The 23,120-nt window shown below is 41.4% G+C and overlaps 1 protein-coding gene across 1 annotated transcript in view; it reads right to left on the reverse strand.

Annotated features, from left to right (window-relative positions):
• LOC134339400 (complement C3-like) overlaps positions 1 to 22,505 on the reverse strand; it is a 219,169-nt gene extending 196,664 nt beyond the window's left edge. The window contains exons 1-5 of the mRNA XM_063035863.1: positions 22,381 to 22,505; positions 19,624 to 19,816; positions 18,609 to 18,771; positions 15,605 to 15,675; positions 767 to 861 (exon numbers count right to left, since the gene is read on the reverse strand). Of these exons, the coding sequence (XP_062891933.1) occupies positions 767 to 861; positions 15,605 to 15,675; positions 18,609 to 18,771; positions 19,624 to 19,816; positions 22,381 to 22,448 (590 nt within the window). The 5' untranslated portion in view covers positions 22,449 to 22,505. The remainder of the gene's footprint in view (positions 1 to 766; positions 862 to 15,604; positions 15,676 to 18,608; positions 18,772 to 19,623; positions 19,817 to 22,380) is intronic.
• Between the last annotated feature and the right edge of the window lie 615 nt (positions 22,506 to 23,120).

The following is a 23,120-nucleotide window of genomic DNA, read 5'->3' on the forward strand; positions in this document are numbered from 1 at the left end:
TGTTACTAAGGTTAGCAGTTTAATCCAGATTTATATTAGAAATTACATTTAATTGTGGTAGGATTCAAACTCGGGACTAAAAATACAGAGACACAACTTGATTACTTGTCCTAAAATTCCCACATCCAGGAAATGAGTCGACAGATTCTTTCATCACAATGGGGTCAGAAGAACCAAAATCAGCAGGAAACATCAGAAACCATCTGTATCACTACTGGATGAGTGTGTGATATTGGTACTGATTTTGTTTTTGTTTGTACTGATTTTCAGTGCTGAATTTGCACCCACCCCCTACCAAATATAAGAAATAAGAGTCTGCTATGCAGCTTTTGAGCCTTGTCTACCATTTAGTAAGATTGTAACAGATCTGATCTTGGCAGTCCGTGCTAGATATTGCTATGGAACTAAAATTCATCCAAACCTGCAAGAATATATGCACTAATTCTGTTCCCAGATTTCTGAGGTTAAGAAGTTGGAATGAGAAGAAATTCTTCCTCATTTCCACTTAAACAGACAATACCTTATCCTGAAAACATGCCCCCAGTTCTAGATTCTTTAATAATATGAAATGTCTTCCCAAATCCACTCAGAATTTGACGCTACCCAATGACTGCATGATTCCTGCAGATGGAGGTTTATCTCAGATTTCCGTGATCCCCTCCCTTAATCTCAGTTTCATTCAGATCTTCTTTATTTTTTTTAAGCTTTAATAAACAAAGGCTCAAGCTCTCTGACAGTAATCTTTGTAGCAAGAATTTGTAAATACTTCACAATCTCTGGTATGGTATAGGTGCTTCCAGTAATTCCAGAGGAATCTTTTATAATGACTTCTTTCCGTTCTACGATAATATCTTGTGGATTCTGAAAATAGAATTAAATGTCAGAGATAAATTGGAGTATTAATTATACCAATCCTCCAATCACATATTAAACTGATGATTCACACAATTACATAGAATAGTACAGCACAGTACAGGCTCTTCGGCCCACAATGTTGTGCCGACCCTCAAACCCTGCCTCCCATATAAGCCTCCACCTTAGATTCCTCCATATACCTGTCTAGTAGTCTCTTAAACTTCACTAGTGTATCTGCCTCCACCACTGACTCAGGCAGTGCATTCCACGCACCAACCACTCTCTGAGTAAAAAACCTTCCTCTAATATCCCCCTTGAACTTCCCACCCCTTACCTTAAAGCCATGTCCTCTTGTATTGAGCAGTGGTGCCCTGGGGAAGAGGTGCTGGCTATCCACTCTATCTATTCCTCTTATTATCTTATACACCTCTATTATGTCTCCTCTCATCCTCCTTCTCTCCAAAGAGTAAAGCACTAGCTCCCTTAATCTCTGATCATAATGCATACTTTCTAAACCAGGCAGCATCCTGGTAAATCTCCTCTGTACACTTTCCAATGCTTCCACATCCTTCCTATAGTGAGGTGACCAGAACTGGACACAGTACTCCAAGTGTGGCCTAACCAGAGTTTTATAGAGCTGCATCATTACATCGCGACTCTTAAACTCTATCCCCCAACTTATGAAAGCTAACACCCCATAAGCTTTCTTAACTACCCTATCCACCTGTGAGGCAACTTTCAGGGATCTGTGGACATGTTCCCCGAGATCCCTCTGCTCCTCCACACTACCAAGTATCCTGCCATTTACTTTGTACTCTGCCTTGGAGTTTGTCCTTCCAAAGTGTACCACCTCACACTTCTCCGGGTTGAACTCCATCTGCCACTTCTCAGCCCACTCCTGTATCCTATCAATGTCTCTCTGCAATCTTTGACAATCCTCTACACTATCTACAACACCACCAACCTTTGTGTCGTCTGCAAACTTGCCAACCCACCCTTCTACCCCCACATCCAGGTCGTTAATAAAAATCACGAAAAGTAGAGGTCCCAGAACAGATCCTTGTGGGACACCACTAGTCACAATCCTCCAATCTGAATGAACTCCCTCCACCACCACCCTCTGCCTTCTGCAGGCAAGCCAATTCTGAATCCACCTGGCCAAACTTCTCTGGATCCCATGCCTTCTAACTTTCTGAATAAGCCTACTGTGTGGAACCTTGTCAAATGCCTTACTAAAATCCATATAGATCACATCCACTGCACTACCCTTATCTATATGCCTGGTCACCTCCTCAAAGAACTCTATCAGGCTTGTTAGACACGATCTGCCCTCACAAAGCCATGCTAACTGTCCCTAATCAGACCATGATTCTCTAAATGCCTATAGATCCTATCTCTAAGAATCTTTTCCAACAGCTTTCCCACCACAGACGTAAGGCTCACTGGTCTATAATTACCCAGACTATCCCTACTACCTTTTTTGAACAAGGGAACAACATTCGCCTCCCTCCAATCCTCTGGTACCATTTCCGTGGACAACAAGGACATAAAGATCCTAGCCAGAGGCTCAGCAATCTCTTTTCTCGCCTCGTGGAGCAGCCTGGGGAATATTCTGTCAGGCCCCGGGGACTTATCTGTCCTAATGTATTTTAACAACTCCAACACCTCCTCTCCCTTAATATCAACATGCTCCAGAACATCAACCTCACTCATATTGTCCTCACCATCATCAAGTTCCCTCTCATTGGTGAATACCGAAGAGAAGTATTCACTGAGGACCTCGCTCACTTCCACAGCCTCCGGGCACATCTTCCCACCTTTATCTCTAATCGGTCCTACCTTCACTCCTGTCATCCTTTTTTGTTTTACATAATTGAAGAATGCCTTGGGGTTTTCCTTTACCCTACCCACCAAGGCCTTCTCATGCCCCGTTCTTGCTCTTCTCAGCCCCTTCTTAAGCTCCTTTCTTGCTTCCCTATATTCCTCAATAGACCCATCTGATCCTTGCTTCCTAAACCTCATGTAAGCTGCCTTCTTCCACATGACTAGATTTTCCACCTCACTTGTCACCCATGGTTCCTTCACCGTACCATTCTTTATCTTCCTCACCGGGACAAATTTATCCCTTACATCCCGCAAGAGATCTCTAAACATCGACCACATGTCCATAGTACATTTCCCTGCAAAAACATCATCCCAATTCACACCCACAAGTTCTAGCCTTATAGCCTCATAATTTGCCTTTCCCCAATTAAAAATTTTCCTGTCCTCTTTGATTCTATCCTTTTTCATGATAATTATAAAGGCCAGGGAGCGGTGGTCACTGTCCCCCAGATGCTCATCCACTGAGAGATCTGTGACCTGACCCGGTTCATTACCTAGTACTAGATCTAGTATGGCATTCCCCCTGGTCGGCCTGTCCACATACTGTGATAGGAATCCATCCTAGACACACTTAACAAACTCTGCCCCATCTAAACCCTTGGAACTAATCAGGTGCCAATCAATATTAGGGAAGTTAAAGTCACCCATGATAACAACCTACACACATCAAAGTTGCTGGTGAATGCAGCAGGCCAGGCAGCATCTGTAGGAAGAGGTGCAGTCGACGTTTCAGGCCGAGACCCTTCGTCAGGACTAACTGAAGGAAGGAAGATAACAACCTGCTATTTTTGCACCTTTCCAAAATCTGCCTCCCAATCTGCTCCTCTGTATCTCTGCTGCTACCAGGGGGCCTATAGAATACCCCCAGTAGAGTAACTTCTCCCTTTCTGTTCCTGACTTCCACCCATATTGACTCAAAAGAAGATCCTGCTACATTACCCACCCTTTCTATAGCCGTAATATTATCTCTGACCAGTAATGCCACCCCTCCTCCCCTTTTTCCGCCCTCTCTGTCCCTTTTAAAGCACTGAAATCCAATTGAGAAGCTGCCGAGGTCAGTAGTTTGCAAGGTTGTCTGGCAGTGGTGGCTTGAGGCACTCAAAGTCCAAGGCTTTGTTAGCTCAAAGATGCATGCACACCTTATGCACTCCTGTCATCTCAGATCTCAAAAGATAATCAATTGGACTACAAATCACTTTGGGAAAAGAGAGGAGGGGGGAAGTGGCATTGGGCAACAAGGAGGATTTCTAATACTCATGTTAAGTTTCTAAAAACCTAACAACCCTGAGAACTTAAGAAACAGAAACAGCAATAGAGCAGATGACCCCTTCTTCCTGCAGTATCATTCAAACAAATCATTAATGATCTAAACTTGTCCACTTTCCCAAGCTCAATACCTTGATTTCCCCAATATTCCAGATATGCACCTACTTTAGATTTGGACAATTACAATGACTCTGCATGTTTCTCCTGACTAACATGGATAACTACCTACCTGGAGACAGAAACATAGAAACATAGAAAACCTACAGTACAATACAGGACCTTTGGACAACAAAGTTGTGCCAAACATGTCCCTACCTTAGAAATTACTAGGCTTACACATAGCCCTCTCTTCTTCCAAGCTCCATGTACCTATCGAAAAGTCTCTTAAAAGACCCCATTGTATCTACCTCCACCACTCTCTGAGAAAAAAAACTTACCCCTGACATCTCCTCTGTACCTACTCCCCAGTACCTTAAACTTGTGTCCTCTTCTGGCAACCATTTCAGCCCTGGGAAAAAGCCTCTGACTATCCACATGATCAATGCCTCTCATCATCTTATACACCTCTATCAGGTCACCTCTCATCCTCCGTCACTCCAAGGAGAAAAGGCCAAGTTCACTCAACCTGCTTTCATAAGGGATGCTCCCCAATCCAGGCAACATCCTTGTAAATCTCCTCTGCACCCTTTCTATGGTTTTCACATCCCTCCTGTAGTGAGGTGACCAGAACTGAGCACAGTACTCCAAGTGGGGCTGACCAGGGTCCGATATAGTTGTAACATCACCTCTCGGTTCCTAAACTTAATCCCACGATTGATGAAGGCCAATACACCGTACGCCTTCTTAACCACAGAGTCAACCTGCGCAGCTGCTTTGAGCGTCCTATGGACTTGGACCCCAAGATCCCTCTGATCCTCCACACTGCCAAGAGTCTTACCATTAATACTATATTTGCCATCATATTTGCCCTACCAAAATGAACCACTTCACACTTATCTGGGTTGAACTCCATCTGCCACTTCTCAGCCTAGTTTTGCATCCTATCAAAGTCCCACTGTAACCTCTGACAGCCCTCCACATTATCCACACTTCCAACCTTTGTGTCTTCAACAACCTTACTAACCCATCCCTCCACTTCCTCATCCAGGTTATTTATAAAAATCACGAAGAGTAAGGGTCCCAGAACAGATCCCTGAGGCACACCACTGGTCATTGACCTCCATGCAGAATATGACCCGTCTACAACCACTCTTTGTCTTCTGCAGACAAGCCAGTTCTGAATCCACAAAACAATGTCCCCATAGATCCAATGCCTTCTTACTTTCTCAATAAGCCTTGCATGGGGTACCTTATCAAATGCCTTGCTGAAATCCATATACACTACATCTACTGCTCCTCCTTCATCAATGTGTTTAGTCACATCCTCAAAAAATTCAATCAGGTTCGTAAGACACGACCTGTCCTTGTCAAAGCCATGTTGACTATTTCTAGTAATATTATGCCACTCCAAATGTTCATAAATCCTGCCTCTCAGGATCTTCTCTATCAACTTACCAACCACTAAAGTAAGACTCACTGGTCTATAATTTCCTGGCTATCTCTACTCCCTTTCTTGAATAAAGGAACAACATCCGCAACCCTCCAATCCTCTGGAACCTCTCCCGTGCCCATTGATGATGCAAAGATCATCGCCAGAGGCTCAGCAATCTCCTCCCTTGCCTCCCACAGTAGCCTAGGGTACATTACATCAGGCCCCAGCGACTTATTCAACGTGATGCTTTCCAAAAGCTCCAGCACATCCTTTTTCTTAATATCTACATTCTCAAGCTTTTCAGTCTGCTGCAAGTCAGCACTACAATCACCAAGATCCTTTTCCATAATGAATACTGAAGTAAAGTATTCATTAAGTACCTCTGCTATTTCCTCCGGTTCCTACACACTTTCCCACTGTCACACTTGATAGGTCCTATTCTTTCAAGTCTTATCCTCTTGCTCTTCACATACTTGTAGAATGACTTGGGGTTTTCCTTAATCCTGCCCACCAAGGCCTTCTCATGGCCCCTTCTGACTCTCCTAATTTCCTTTTTAAGCTTTTTCCTGTTAGCCTTATAATCTTCTAGATCTCTAACATTCTCTAGCTCTCTGAACCTTTTGTAAGTTTTTCTTTTCTTCTTGACTAGATTTATTACAGCCTTTGTACACCATGGTTCCTGTACCCTACCATAACTTCCCTGTCTCATTGGAACTTACCTATGCAGAACTCCACACAAATATCCCCCGAACATTTGCCTCATTTCTTCCGTACCCTTTCCTGAGAGCATCTGTTTCCAATTTAAGTTTCCAATTTCCTGCCTGATAGCCTCATAATTCCCCTTATTCCAATTAAACGCTTTTCTAACTTGTCTGTTCCTATTTCTCTCCAATGCTATCATAAAGGAGATAGAATTATGATCACTGTCTCCAAAATGCTCTGCCACTGATAAATCTGACACCTGACCAGGTTCATTTCCCAATACCAAATCAAGTACAGTCTCTCCTCTTGTAGGCTTATCTACATAATTGTGTCAAGAAACCTTCCTGAACACACCTAACAAACTCCACCCCAACTAAACCCCTTGCTCTAGGGAGATGCCAATCGATATTTGAGAATTGTGGTTCCAAATCATTCCTCCAAAACAAGTATGTTCGTAGCATCTACCCAGTGAAGCCATTTTAGAAACATGCATTCTTTGATCATGTCGCCTATTATTCTTCTAAAGTGCGGGCCACATTTACTTAATATTTTCATTCTAAGACAATTTTTTCAATGACTATTTGCTGTAATTTCATCTGTATTTCCTTAAATAAGGGAAGCAGAACTGTAAGCAGTTCCCTGGTATTGCTATATTTTCACATAAACTTGGCATCTTACAGGAAAATATAACCAGCATTGGGGAACTCTGTAATGTGTAAGCAAAGTGTTAGACTATGTCAGCTCTGAGGAAATTATGACAAGGTAGTAGTGATACTGGGTTCTTGGTCAAAGAACTTTAAATCTGTTTCAGGCTGTGATTACAGGAGATGTAACATTAAAATATTAGGTACACAAAGTCTGGTGATCAATTAAGCTTATCAGAAAGATATAAGGCAAACAGTAGAAAATTCAAACTGAGAATGTAGAAAAGTAGTTCAAAGCTAAAAACTTCAGAGTACATTTATTATCAATATATGCACAGTATATGTCACCATATACCATGAGATTCATTTCCTTGCAGGCAACAGTGAAACAGAGAAATACAGTAGAATCAATGTAAAAACTACACACAAATACTGACAGTCAATATGCAAAAAGATAAAGAACTGTGGTGCGCAAATCAATAAATAAATAGATAGATACAAGGACAGATAAATAATACTGAGAGCATGAGTTGTGGAGGACTTGAGAGTGAGTCCATAGGTTATAGAGTCAATTCAGAGTAGAGGTGAGTGAAGTTGTCCATGCTGGTTCAGAGGATGAACTTGATGGTGTGGGACCTAAGGCTGCTGTACCTCCTCCACCATTGCAACAGTGGGAAAATAGTATGGACAGGATGTTGATGTTCTTCACGATGGATGGTGACAACACTCCTTGCAATGTGCTCAATGGTAGTGAGTTCTTTGTCAGTGATGAGCCTGTTGTAATAGGGTGGACTGACATTCTCACCATCTCTGTATTATCATGTGCTGGTTGAATGAAGTATTTAATTATAAAAGTAGAAGTACAGCATTGATTTATTTGTTGTGTAATAGGTAGCTTTATGAAGTGTATTTAACCCAGATAAATAGATGTGTTCTCAATCTTCCTTCAGAAACCTTGGTCCATATGTCTAGTGCAGATAGCTGTGTTTAGCACCATTGCTTTCACGTATCACCTTGCATTATTGAGCATTGTTACTTCAACTGAGTCCATTGGAAGAGCAGTAGTAAAGATAAGCCCATCATCAGTTCACCAACTGTAGAGAATTACATTGCTAAAGTATGGTTTCTTTGTTATTGTTTTTGTTTCATTATTAATTTTCTTGCCTCTTTCCTAAAGTCCTCACATTAATGTTCGGTTGCTCTCAAACAGTAGCTCTCATAAACATTCACTTTTCAGCAAGGAATATGCTATCATTCAAAATAGACACTGAAGATTAAAAGTCAGGAATACCTCCCCTCAGCCCTACAAACCTCCAAGATCTGTAAATACATCCAACTCGGGCCTGCTCAACCTAGATTTCAATGGCTCCACAAAGGCTGAAGGCACTTTGATATCCTTCCCAAAATATCTCTGCTTTTCAATGCCCTCTCCTTAAACATGCTGCATAACACCTATCTCTTCACCTGTCTTATCTCCATGCATTTCTGAGTCATAATTTATTTGATAATGCTACATTAAGACCCAGTGTTGTTGTGATCCTCCTTAAGATCATAGCACAGAAACTGGCCCTTTGGCCCACCTGTTCCATACTGAAATAATTTAAACTGCTTACTCACATTGACCTGCACTGGTATCATAGCCCTCCAAACCCCTACCAGCCATGCACATATCCAAACCTCTCTTAAACATTGAAATCGAGCCCACATGCACCACGTGCTGGCACCTCATTCCACACTCTCATGACCCGCCGAGTGAAGAAGTTTCCTCTTATGTTCCCCTTAAACTTTTCACCTTTCTCCCTTAACCCATGACCTCTTGTTGTAATCCCACCCAACCTCAGTGGGGAAAAAAAGTCAACTTGCATTTACTCTATCTATACCTCTCACAATTTTGTGTATGTCTATCAAAACTACTTTCAATCTTCTACATTCCAAGGAATACAGTCCTAACTTAGAACCATAGAACATTATAGCACAGAAACAGGTCTTTTGGCCCTTCTTGGCTGTGCCGAACCATTTTTCTGCCTAGTCCCACTGACCTGCACCTGGACCATATCCCTCCATATACCTCTCATCCATGTACCTGTCCAAGTTTTTCTTAATTGTTAAAAGTGAGCCCACATTTATACCACTTCATCTGGCAGCTCATTCCACACTCCCACCACCCTCTGTGTGAAGAAGCCCCCCACTAATGTTCCCTTTAAACTTTTCCCCCTTCACCCTTAACACATGTCCTATGATTTTTTTCTCCCCTAGCCTCAGTGGAAAAAGCCTGCTTGCATTCACTCTATCTTAGGGAATTTTGTATCTGTATTCCCAGATCCCTCTGTTCTACTGCACTCCTCAATGCCCTACCATTTACCTTGGATATTCTACCTTGGTTTGTCCTTCCAAAGTGCAATACCTCAAACTAATTCAATCTTTCATTATAACGTGGGTCCACCAGACCTGACAACATCATCATAAATTTTCTCTGTACTCTTTCAAACTTGTCTACATCTTTGCAGTAGGTAAGTGACCACAACTGCACACAGAACTCCAAAGCAGGCCTCACCAACATCTTATACAACTTCAACATAACATCCCATCTCCTGTATCAATACATTAATTTATGAAAGCCAATGCTTTCTTTACAACCCTATTAACCCATGAGGCTACTTTCAATGAATTATAGACCTGTATTCCCAGATCCCTTTATTCTACTACGCACCTCAATGTCCTACCATTCACTGTCTAAGCCTTACCCTGGCTGGTCCAATCGAAATGCAAAACCTCATATTTGTCTGCATTAAATTCCATCTGCCATTTTTCCAAATGATGTAGATCCCTCTGCAAGCCATTATATCCTTCCTCACTGTCTAACACACCACCAATCTTGGATGTCATCCACAAATTTGCTTGTCCAGTTAACCACATTATCATCCAGATCATTGATAAAGATGAAAAAACAGGAATAGACCCAGCACTGATCCCTGTGACACACCATTAGAAACACAGCAACATAGACATGGAGACATAGAAAACCTACAGCACAATACAGGCCCTTCAGTCCACAAAGCTGCGCCGAACATGTCCTTATCTTAGAACTACCTAGGCTTCTGCTTGGTACTGTGCAAGCACTGCCAGACAGCTGTTACAATGCGCAGTCGGTGTGAACGGCACGGGAGTTAAATTGTAAAGTAAGCTTTTTTGACAAGATCCCCTAAATCAATTTGATTGAGTCTATCTTTAAAAATATTAATGTCAGAAATACTGCGCAGGTCTGGCACAGAAGATTCCACTGGATTGTTGATCTTGGGTAGAAGGAATACTGGTAGCAAATCTTATTGAATGAAGGAGTTTCCAATATGTGAGGTCCAGTTTGCTGTCGAGTTGAACTGACCCTGTGACGAATTTGGATGTTTGATGGAGTGATGTTGTGAACTTCTTACCCATAGCCCTCTATTTTTCTAAGCTCCTTGTACCTATCCAGGAGTCTCTTAAAAGACCCTATCATTTCTACCTCCACCACCGCCGCTGGCAACCCATTCCACGCACTCACCACTCTCTGTGGAAAAAACTTACCCCTGACATCTCCTTTATACCTGCTTCCAAGCACCTTAAAACTATGCCCTCTCGTGCTAGCTATTTCAGGCCTGGGAAAAAGCCTCTGACTATCCACATGATCAATGCCTCTCGTTATCTTATACACCTCTATCAGGTCACCTCTCATCCTCCATCGCTCCAAGGAGAAAAGGCTGAGTTCATTGAACCTATACTTATAATAACAGGTTTTTTTTTTTAATTTCTTGGTGTTCACCTGGCGGAACCTCTCACCTGGTCCCTCAACACCAGCTCCATAGCCAAGAAAGCACAGCAGCATCTCTACTTTCTGCAAAGGCTGAGAAAAGTCCATCACCCACCCCCCATCCTCACCACATTATTCAGAGGATGTATCGAGAGCATCCTGAGCAGCTGCATCACTGCCTGGTTCGGAAATTGCACCATCTCGGATCGTAAGACCCTGCAGCGGATAGTGAGGTCAGCTGAGAAGATCATCAGGGTCTCTCTTCCCGCCATCACAAACATTTACACCACACGCTGCACCCGTAACACCAACTGCATTGTGAAGGACCCCACAAACCCCTCATACAAACTCTTCTCCCTCCTGCCGTCTGGCAAAAGGTACCGAAGCATTCGGGTTCTCACGACCAGACTGTGCAACAGTTTCTTCCCCCAAGCCATCAGACTCCTTAATACCCAGAGTCGAGACTTACATCTACATCATTTATTATTATATTGTAATTTGTCCACTACTGTGCCTATTGTCTTGTTTATTATTTATTGTACTGCCTTGCACAGTTTTGTGCACTTTATGTAGTCCTGTGTAGTATAGTGTAGTTTTTGTGTTGTATTACATAGCGTAGTGTAGCCTTGTGTTGTCTCACGTAGTCTAGTGTAGTTTTGTGTTGTTTCATGTAGCACCATGGTCCTGGAGGAACATTGTTTCATTTTTACTGTGTACTATACCAGCAGCTTATGGTGGAAAGTGACAATAGACTTGACTTGACTTGACTATTAAGAAGGCAAACGGAATGTTGCCTTCATTGCTGGAGGGATTGAATTCAAGAGCAGGGAGGTCATGCTGCAACTATACGGGGTACTGGTGAGGCCGCACCTGGAGTACTGTGTGCAGTTCTGGTCTCCATACTTGAGGAAGGATATACTGGCTTTGGAGGCAGTGCAGAGGAGGTTCACCAGGTTGATTCCAAGGATGAAGGGGTTAACCTATGAGGAGAGATTGAGTCACCTGGGACTATGGTCTCTGCAATTCAGAAGAATGAGAGGGGATCTTATAGAAACATACAAAATTTTGAAAGGGATAGATAAGATAGAAGTAGGAAAGTTGTTTCCATTGGTAGGTGAGACTAGAATTAGGAGATATTGCCTCAAGATTCAGGGGAGAAGATTTAGGATGGAGATGAAGAGAAACTGTTTTTCCCAGAGAGTGGTGAATCTATGGAATTCTCTGCCCAGGGAAGCAGTTGAGGCTTCTTCACTAAATATATTTAAGATACAGTTAGATAGATTTTTGCATAGTAGGGAAATAAAGGGTTATGGGGAAAAGGCAGGTAGATGGAGCTGAGTTTACGGACAGATCAGCCATGATTTTATTGAATGGTGGGGCAGGCTCGACGGGCCTGATGGCCTACTCCTGCTCCTATTTCTTATGTTCTTATGTTCTTATAAGGGATGTTCCCCAATCCAGGCAACATCCTTGTAAATCTCCTCTGCAGGTTTTCTATGGTTTCCATGTCCTTCCTGTAGTGAGGCAACCAGAAATGAGCACAGTACTCCAGTGGGGTCTGACCTGGGTACTATATAGCAGTAACATTACCTCTCGGTTCTTAAACACAATCCCACTGTTGATGAAGGCCAATGCACCGTATTCCTTCTTAACCACAGAGTCAACCTGTGTAGCAGCTTTGAGTCTCCTATGGACTCGTACCCCAAGATCTGCACTCCCAAGAGTCTTACCATTAATGCTATATTCTGCCATCATATTTGACTTACCAAAATGAACCACCTCACACTTATCTGAGTTGAACTCCAACTTCCACTTCTCAGCCCAGTTTTGCAACCTATCAATGTCCTGCTGTAACCTCTGACAGCCCTCTATACTATCCACATCACCCCCAACCTTTGTGTCATCAGCAAATTCACTAACCCATCCCTCCACTTCCTTATCTAGGTCATTTATAAAAATCACAAAGAGTAGGGGTCCCAGAATAGATTCCTGAGGCACACCTTCAGTCATAGGCCTCCAGTCAGAGAAGCAATCATCTACTAACAATCTCTGGCCTCTCCCACAAAGCCAATGTCCAATCTAATTTACTATCTCTTCTTGAATGCTGAGCGACCAAACCTTCTTGACCAGCCTCCAATGCAGGATATTGTCAAATGCCTTGCCTAATGCCCACATAGACAATATCTACTGCCTTGCCTTCATCCACTTTCCTGGTAACTTCCTTGAAAAACTCTATAAATTTGGTTAGTACAACCTAACCCACACGAAGCCTTGTTGGCCATCCTTAATCAGTCCATGAAATTACTTTAGTCAGAGGGTGGTAAATCTGTGGAATTTGTTGCCACGAGCAGCTGTGGAGGCCAAGTCATTGGGTGTATTTAAGGCAGAGATAGATAGGTTCTTGATTAGCAGGACACTGAAGGGTATGGGTTGAAAGCAGGGGAGTGGGGATGACTGGAAGAATTGGATCAACCCATGATTCAATGGTGGAGCAGGCTCGATGGACCAAATAGCCTACTTCTACTCCTATATCTTATGGTCTTATGTCTATCCAAATACTTATATATCTGGTCCCTCAGAATACCTTCCAATAACTTTCTCACAACTGATGTCAGACTCACTGGCCAATAATTTTCTGGATTATGTCTTGATACTTTCATAAACAGAAGAACACAATATTGGCTATCCTTCAATCCTCTGGTACCTCTCCTGTCTCTAGGACTATTTAAATATCTCTGCTTGCCTCCCATTGGGTCCTAGAGAACACCTTGCTACCCTGATTTGCCTCAAGATAGCAAACACCTCCTCCTCTGTAATCTCGACAGGGTCCATGAAGTTGATGCCACTTTTCCTCACTTCTACAGACTTGCGTCCATCTCCTGAGTAAATTCAAATGCAAACAAAAATTAAGATCTCCCCCCATCTGTTTTGATTCTGCATATGGATTACCATTTTGATCTTCCAGAGTACCCCTAGCAATCCTTTTGCTCTTAAAGATTCTATGTCTAGAATCCCTTACATTTTCCTTCACCTTGTCTGCTAGAGCAACTTCATGCCTTCTTTTAGCCCTCCTGATTTTGTTTTTAAGTGTTCTCTTGCATTTCTTATATCTCTTAGCACCTCATTCGTTCCTACCTGCCTATACTTACTTTGTACATCCTTCTTTTTCTTAACCAGGGTCTCAAAATCTCTTGAAAATCAAGGTTCCCTACACTTGTTATCTTTAGCTTTTATTCTGACAGGCACATAAAACATTGTACTCTCAAAAATTTTGTTTTTGAAGGCCTCCTACTTACCAAGTACACCTTTGCCAGAAAACAGCCTGTCCCAATCCACACTTGCCAGATCATTTCTGATACCATCAAAACTGGCCTTTTTCCAATTTAGAATCTCAATCCATGGACCAGACTTTGAAACTAATGTCACTGTAGTCACCAGATGCAAAGTGTTCCCCTACACAAACTTCTTTCAGCTGTCTGTCTCATTCCCCAACAGCAGATCCAGTATTGCATGCTCTCTCACTGGGACTTCTACATACTGATGAAGAAAACTTTCCTGAACACATTTGATAAACTCTATCCCATCTAGTCCTTTTACAGTACAGGATTCCCAGTCAATATGTGGAAAGTTAAAATCACCTTCTGCAACAATCTTGTGTTTCCTGCAACAGCCTGCAATCTCCCTACAAATTTATTCCTTTAGATCCCAGGGACTGTTGGGTCGTCTATAACTTAGCCACATTAATGTGGTCATACCTTTCATATTTGTCAGATTCACCCAAAAAGCCTTATTAGACAAGTTCTCCAGCCTGTCCCGATGAAGCACAGCCATGATATTTTCCCCCACTCGTAATACCACCCCTTCTCCTTTAATTCTATTCTCACTGTCACGTCTAGAACAATGGAATCCCAGAATACTGAGCTGCCAGTCCTGCCCCTCCTGCAACCAAGTCTCACTAACGATTACAATATCATATTTCTGGATGTCGATTCATGCCCTGAGTTCATCTGCCTTTCCTACAATACTTGCATTGAAATATATGCACCTCAGGACACTAGTCGCACCGTGTTCAACCTTTTGATTCCTGACTTTGCCTGAGGATATCTGCCTTCACAACCTCTCCATGAACTGTTCTGGCACTCTGGTTCCCATCCCTCTGTAGCTGTAATTTAAACCCCACTGTGCAGCATTAGCAAACCTTCCCACTAGGATATTAGTCCCCTGTAGTTGAAGTGCAACTGTTTTTTTTTCTGTAAAGGTCCTACCTTCCCTGGAAGAGATTGCAATGATCCAAAAATCTTATGCCCTCCCTCCTTCACCAATTCCTTAGCCACATGCTAATCTGTATAATCTTCCTAGTTGTGCCTTCACCACCACCCCCCCCCCCACCCCCCGTGTGGCATGGGTAGCAATCCTGAAATCTCAACACTGGAGATCCTGTCTTCAACTCCCTGAACTCCCTATGCAGAACCTCGTCATTAGTCCTGCCCATGTCACTGGTACCTACATGGACCACGTCCCCTGGCTGTTCATCCTCCCTTAAAAATGCTGAGTCCTCAACCTGAGATGTCCTAGATCTTGGCACCAGGGAGGCAACATACCATCCGCGAATCTCATTCTTACCCACAGAACCTCCTTTCTGTTCCCCTATTTAATGAATTCCTTATCATCACAGCTCACCCCTTCTCCCCCCCCCCTCCGCTTGCCTTCTGAGTCACAGAGCCAGACTCAGTGCCAGAGACCTGACCACTGTGATGCATCTCATGTTCATCATTAGCTGCTCAGGAGCTGCAAATGCCATCGTTTATTGTTCATTCCTCTGCTCCAGTCAGAACAATACCTTTACAAATTGTGTCAGAGAGAAACTACAAATCTTCACACACTGTAGAGGGGAAACTTGTTACTTAGTGATAATTATAAAACAAAACGTCTTACCACAAATTCAACAATTGTTGGGGCTCTGCTCGGTTTCAGCTCACTGTCCACTGAGAGCAAGCGATAAAGCACTAGAGAAAAGTACAACACAAAAATTAATCTGTACTACGCAATCTAAACACCTACTCAATGGTGTTACCATCACCTATTCCCTTGACATCAATAGGTGGGGGGTCATTAATGATCAAAGACTCAACAGGAGCAGTAAATCAAATACTCTAATTATAATAGCAGGTCAGAGAGTGGGGTTCCTGCGGTGAGTGACTCACAGCCTGATATCCCGAGACCCTTCCATCATCTAAAAAGCTCAAGTCAAGAAGGATTTGGAAGACATGGTCGTTTGGTGGTTAGCACAACACTATACAGTACTGGCAACCTGGGCTCAATTCCTGCCACTGCCTGTAAGGAGTTTGTATGTTCTCCCCATCACCACATGGGTTTTCTCCGGGTGCTCCAGTTTCCTCCCACAGTGCAAAGATGTACTGGTTGGTAGGTTAATTGGTCATTGTAAATTGTTCCATGATTAGGCTAGGATTAAATCAGGGGACTTCTGGGTTACATGGCTCAAAGATGTCTTCATGCTGTGGCTCAATAAATAAATAAATATTTTTTCCTGGAATAATCTCCACTTTTCTGTATAAGTGTACTGTCATTATTTTCAACATGCTCTGCACAAAGATGCTAAAGCAGCCCATATGACGAGTTCATTCACCACCCTCAACATGTATTCCCCTTATCACCAGGTGCAATGTGGAACAGATACTACTTGTTTTGCCCCGCCTACTCCAAGAGCACCTCCCAAGCCCTCTGCCTTGATCACCAGTGAAGACTAGGGCAGCAGGCACGAACACCTCCACCACAGGCAGTATGTGATGTGGTGCTTCCCCTCAACATCTCACATATCATCCACACTTGGAAATACATCTCCAGTCCTCCACTGTGGCTAGGTCTAAAACCAAGGGCTCTCTGCTCAACAGCACTAAAAATGCCTTCACTAGAAGGACTGTAGTACTTCAAGAAGGACCCTCACATCTACATTTTGAAGTCATTTTTGGAAGGTCAATAAATGCTAGCCTTGACAGCGAATCCTGTATTGCAAAAATGAATACAGTAAAGTAAATTTACATACATTATCACCCAAGTATTTGGTACAACTTGGTATGACTGAGTGTCTTGTTAGAGAGCAATGAAGACCCAATGACATTTCTAAGTTCTTGGGCTAAACTTTTCTCTGAATAATATCCATGATCAAGATTTTTTAATAAAAATTCCATTTCTAAACTTCCTTAACTAATCAAATTCAAATACTTCAGGACTTGTGGTCATATTTGAACTTGCATTAAGAGATATTTAGACTTGCAGAGTAACATAACCACCCTGGTATTAAGTCATCTTTTCAAGGGCAATTAGTGAATGGGCAATGTTGGCTCCATTTGTCAATGATGCCCAGACATTACTTTGATGTGACTGAATTGCTCGTGCGTGTGAGCACAACATTTTTAAAAAGTGAACGGGGCCTATCGGGACATTCGGTAGCACTTCACATCATTTGGCTTATTAGGTGATTGGCAAGGGCATATGGAAGGAGGTTAGTTTTAAGTGAAGAGGTCATTGTGGGAGCAGCCACTCTGGGAGGGACAAGGTTAGAGTGGGGAGCAAGAGGCTTCAGTGTGGACATGTGAAGGTTAAGGTCATAAGTCTATAAGATCATAATATAGAGGAGTAGAATTAGGCCATCTGGCCCATCAAGTCTGCTCCGCCATATCATCATGTCTGAAGGTTAAGGTAAACTGCCAGTAAGTTTCTTTTTTCTTGCATAGTTAGAGCAGTGAGTATGCCAGTCAAGACAAAGGACTGCTCCTCCTGTGATCTGTGAGAGGCTAAGGCGACCTTGAAGTTTCCTTGAAGACAACATCTGTAAGAAGTGCTTACAGCTGCGGCTTCTTATAGACTGTGTTCAGGAACTTGAATTGGAGTTGGATGAACTCCGTATCATTCGGGAGGGTAAGGAGTTGATTCATTGGAGATACGGGGAAGTAGTCACATTGATTAAAATATATTTTATGGTCTCAGTCATAAGTGCTTCTCTCACAACTCCCACACAGCGATGTTAAACCTTTTGGTTGTAAAACCTTTCAGTTTAGTTTCTGGTTTAAGATGGCACTACTGAAGGTTACAAATTACTGGTAGTTCGAAAGGCAAGAAATTCAACTAAAAACATTAATAACACCTTTTCTGAAGTAAATTGTGGTAAATTATCCACCGCAAACAATGAAGAGGAAATTACAGGTGAAGCAAATTTGAGGGATGGGCCATGCTGGTAATTGCAAATTAGTCACGGGTGGAGTTGGAGTGAGTGACTCAGAGAGGAGGAGTCAAGGCACATGAGTTTTCATGGCTGCTCAATTAACCTGGGTGAGAAGTTGGGTCGCTGTTAGTACCAATCCAACTTGAAGAGGTTGAGAACAGCATCGGGTTGGGCGGCACGGTCTAGGCCCAGAATGAATTGCTGGGCAGCATGGTTTAGGCCCAGAGTGTTTGCTGCAGCAGGGCCAGGGTCCTAATGCAAGGCACGATCTTATGTTAGGGACAATTTAAACACTAGCACAGGCAGACTGAAAAGGCAGGGTGTCAGGACTGGAGGCAAGGTTTCACTGAGGTTGTGAGATTGCCCCAACTCCAGTTCTTTGTATCTATGAGCTTTGCGCCAATTTGCTCTGCAAATATCATGAACTTAGACTGAGGCTTTGGGCCTACTCTGGCCTGCTCCAGGGATTTGGATCTGGAACTCAATTTGGTTTGGAATGCTCTTTGCCGCTTCTATTGTTTGCATGATTTGTGTTTCTTTTTCTCTTTTTCTGATATTAGGTGTTGGTCTTTTTTTTTAATTAGGTTCTTTCAGATTTCTTGCTTATGGCTGCCTGTAAGCAGACAAATGTCAAGGTTGTATAATTTATACATTCTTTGGTATTAAATATACTTTGAATCTTTGAACGATAGTTACCAGTTTGAGATGGTGTGTAGATTGGTTTGTCAGTCTGGATAAAGATGTGTCCTGTTTGGCGTGACATTAGGATAACACTCTGCAATTGAAAACGATCCGATGTTGCTTCTAAAGACACAAACTGGTTTCTTCTGTATAGCTTTGAGAGTTTTTCTGCAGGTATCTAACAAAAGTTAAAAAATCAACAAAATCAGTGTGTTTAATTTTAAATGTTGTATTACCCCCAATATCCTTCACTCCAAACCCAGGCTATGAGGAATCCACATGGTGTAAAAATTCATCTTGCTTTGGTAGTATTAAATGCACTGTGGATTACCAATCAAACATTTGAGTCAAGTCAAGTCCACTTGACTCCACTTCTGAAATCTACTTCAATGGAACTGATTTTCAGAAATATGACTCCGACCAACAGTCTCTGCTATAGTTCACATTTAGACTACTGATCTAAGAATGCATACCCACCCTGCAACCGTCATCACTGAGTAGCCTGTCAATGTCCTGAAGGTGTTACCAGATGGAAAACGTAGATATTCATTAGTCAAGTAATAGGTCTGGAGGACACAGAATGGAGCAGAATTGGCATGGAAAAATCTTTGAGACATGTGAAGCTAATGGAGGTTACAGGTATCAGCATGGGCAGTGACAAGCAGGGATCTGCAGTTTCCTTCTATTGTTTCTAGTAACTAACAACATACACAAATTCTGAAATTCCAGCATAACCTTCTGCAACAAGCTGAATTTACAATAAGCGCAAGAGCATGATGCTGCTTTGTATTCATCAACAAACTGAACCCTACTGACATTCATGTGAAGATAAATTGGAAAGATATAAAGAGAATTTGTAATTAATCAGGAATCTCTCCCTTTCCTCAAAATGCTGAATAACTTACAGAATGATAATAAGAAAGTGCAGTAAAATTGGTAGAAAGATCTCCCCATTTATGCTTGAAGTAAAAGCTACTACTTTGAACAGCCATTAAAAGACTGAAGTGGGTTACTGTATTTGTCTATTTACCTTAAGAGTGGCGGAAGCCATATGGTTGTTAGCTGATGTCAAGTGTATTCTGGTTTGATATAACAAATCCTTATTTTCAGGGAAAACCATCAAATGAATATTAACATCAATATCAAAATTGACATTGTGAGCTTCCACAATCACAGTTTCTTCACTTTCAATTCGGAAAACATTGGGAGCAATAAGTGTATATCTGTAGGAATAATGAGGAAAATTAATGTTTCATTACAGGAATCAAGAAAGTGTTTTTCTTTATTATAAAATATAGATGTCATGGGCAAGGCCAGATTTTTGAATATCTCTAATTGCCATCTGAAGAGAGTGATAACCATTTTCTTTAACTAAGGCCATCCAGGCACATGAAATGAATAAAAGATACTTAAGTAGAAAGCAATCTAAAGAGCCAATCTAAGTCCTTGAACGAAGGTATTGAAAGAAATAGGGGCACAGTGCTTAAATTCCTGACCTGGATTCAAATCCCACCATATGATCTGGGGAATTTAAATAGTTAATTAGATAGCTTCAGTGAAGACCTTGCTTCAATATCTGAAACTACTGGATCGTCATATAAACTGCTGAGAAATAAATTTACCATCCTCACACAGTCTAGTTAAATGTAAGATTCCATGTCTAAGTATGACAAACACTCCTTCTCACTCCTCCGAAAGTAACCTTGCAGTTAATAATAACACACACTGTGGTATCTTGTTTCAGACAACAGTCTAGTCCTGATGAAGGGTCTCGGCCCGAAACGTCAACGTTGCTGGTGAACACAGCAGGCCAGACAGCAAGAGATGCTGTCTGGCCTGCTGTGTTCACCAGCAACGTTGATGTGTGTGGCTGGAACAAACTTATTTTAATTCTTCTTCCTAGGTACCTATGAAGATGGTGAAGCATACATGGCATGAAGCTACTCCCTCAACATGAGAGGGAGTTCTAGAATTTAAATCTGATGAAAGTGAAGAAATGGCCCCTTCAATCATCTTCCTCCATAATCCCTTCAGAGCAAAGTCAGAATCATGAGGACAAATCATAAATCAGTGTCACTACCCTGAAGGAAATTATTTCAAAGCTCTGCACAAAATTATACTACACAGTTTGAACTTCCAATATGATTCTCAAGCATAATTGTAATTGCAATGATAAAGTATGCATAGTTCTTTTCCAATAATTGTCATTATTCAATGGAACCTGTTGCAAAAGCTTAAAATGATCTAGTGAAAAATGATTTTCCTTCACAATGAGAGAATTGAAAAGTATTAAGTTAATCGGGTGCCAGAGGTCAGCAGTAGGCTGGGAAAAATGACAAAAACACTGCACTGGATTTTTTTTAAGTTGCATCTATATTGTCATCCTAATAAAAGGCATAAAATTAATTGAAAAGCAATTAATACTGACTCATTGTTCATTAGTAACCTCCTGTTTTTTGATCCAAATTCTGTGACTTAGATTAAAAACAACCAAATAGTTGTTTAATAATGTTACATCAATATTAGTCAGAATAAAATGTATTAAGGTTGATATCAGTGAGTTCCAGCTGGGACATAAAGGAATGGAAGTTATGAACACAAGTGATTTTGAAGAAGCTGGAAATCAAGAGTAACACACACAAAATGCTGGAAGAACTCAGCAGGTTAGGCAACATTTATGAAGGAGAATAATGGACAATGTTTCAGGCTGAGCTAAAGTTATATTAAATGTGAAATGATTAGCAGAATCAATAGCACAGTGTTGAAAACTGCAGACTATGCTACACTGTAGGATTGAATTTCCATCTTGGGATTTGTTCCCTGTGAGCAGGTGTGCTGATGTTATTGCTGGGAACTATTTTTTTCTATAGAAGTTAACTACCTAAAGTGACTTGTCTTGATTTGAAGTGATTTTATCTGGGATCGGTACATTGGGTGACTATTTTCAGCTGAGCAGTTTCTGTTTGTGCTTAGTGGCATAAGTAATTGAATCACAATTAGCTATTGCCCATTAAACCTGCATTGGCTCTTTGAAATGTGTGGCACCATTCTTTTCTCTAAGTACTGTAATTCATTTCCCTTCCAGGATTATCAATTCCTTTAGAAACTAATATTGAATCAGCTTTCACCATATTTCCAATTCCACTGTGTAAATAAATGTTTCTTCATGTCTTATTGGATCTTTGCCAATAGCCTTAAATCTTCATATACTTACCAATATATTTAATTAGATTTAATAATGTACCTGAATGAAATTAAACTTTAAAAATTTTGTTTGATTTAATGCCTCCCATAGATCAAAAAATCATGAGAACTCTGTTTTAAGGATGACAGACCCAAGAGTCTCTGGCCGCTTTGAGTAATAGAATTCCTTCACCATGGATAAACCCAATGAATCGCCTCTGTAGACTGTCTAGGATTTTTCCTTTGACTGAAGCACATAAGCACAAAGAAAAATAATGCTATTGAGAAACAACTAGGATTTAATAAGAAAATGAGGTACTAACTAGAAGTAAAATAAAACCATAAGATATGGCAGCAGAAGTAGGCCATTCGGTCCATCGAGTCTGCTCCACTATTCAATCATGGCTGATCCAATTCTTCCAGTCATTCTAACTCCCCTGCCTTTTCCCGATATCCTTTGATGCCCTGGCTAATCAAGAGCCTATCTATCTCTGAAAATTCCACCTAATCTATAGGAGAGATCACCTGATCGTGCTGAACAACAGGAAATTTCGAAATACCAGAATATGATGTACATTAAATTGAACTATTCCCTAATACTTACAGAGGGTCACCAAGGGATAATGCAGGAAGAGACACCAAGAGAGCAAATAACAGAGAAGTCCATCCCATGGTGAGTGCTTCGCTGTGGCAAACTTTCCCAAATCATGCCACTGCGTTATATAGGAGCTCATTGCAGTTATTAATATTTAACAAATGAGATATTTATTCTTCTGCGAACTTTAAAACATAAACAAATATTCACTGTCCATAGTTGTTTAATCAAGAGTTAATTTAAACCTGGGAATCCGGGAAGAATAATGGTATCTCGCATTTGTCTGTGATTTAGAATATGACCTTGACTTACCCAGATAAGTAGCACAAACAAACCTTACAAAATGCTACTTTCAAAGTTTTAAATTGAGCAACTTTAACCCCATCCAGAATTAAAATTTGGGGGAGTGTAATGTGAAATCAGCTTTGCAATATCATAAGGTTATCACCTCAGGTTCTCATTTTGCATCCAACCAATTTAAAAAGCATTTTACACATTCTTACTGATTTCTCCACCCCTACCTTGTTGCTAACTTACCTATGAGATAAGGTCCTGGTAAGGAAAGGCATGAAAATTACAACAGTTTACACCAAACTCTTCTTGGAATCAAAAGAATTAGTGAGGTGACTGAGGAGTAAGTTGTAAAATGGCAGCTTAGGTGTAAGTGCAATAACTTTCAATGATTGTCCTGTGACTGTTGACTATATAGTGGTTCCAGTCATTCCCATCACTTGGAAACACACACACAC

This window comes from Mobula hypostoma, chromosome 29, assembly GCF_963921235.1.
Source record: "Mobula hypostoma chromosome 29, sMobHyp1.1, whole genome shotgun sequence".
Classification (NCBI taxonomy): domain Eukaryota; kingdom Metazoa; phylum Chordata; class Chondrichthyes; order Myliobatiformes; family Myliobatidae; genus Mobula; species Mobula hypostoma.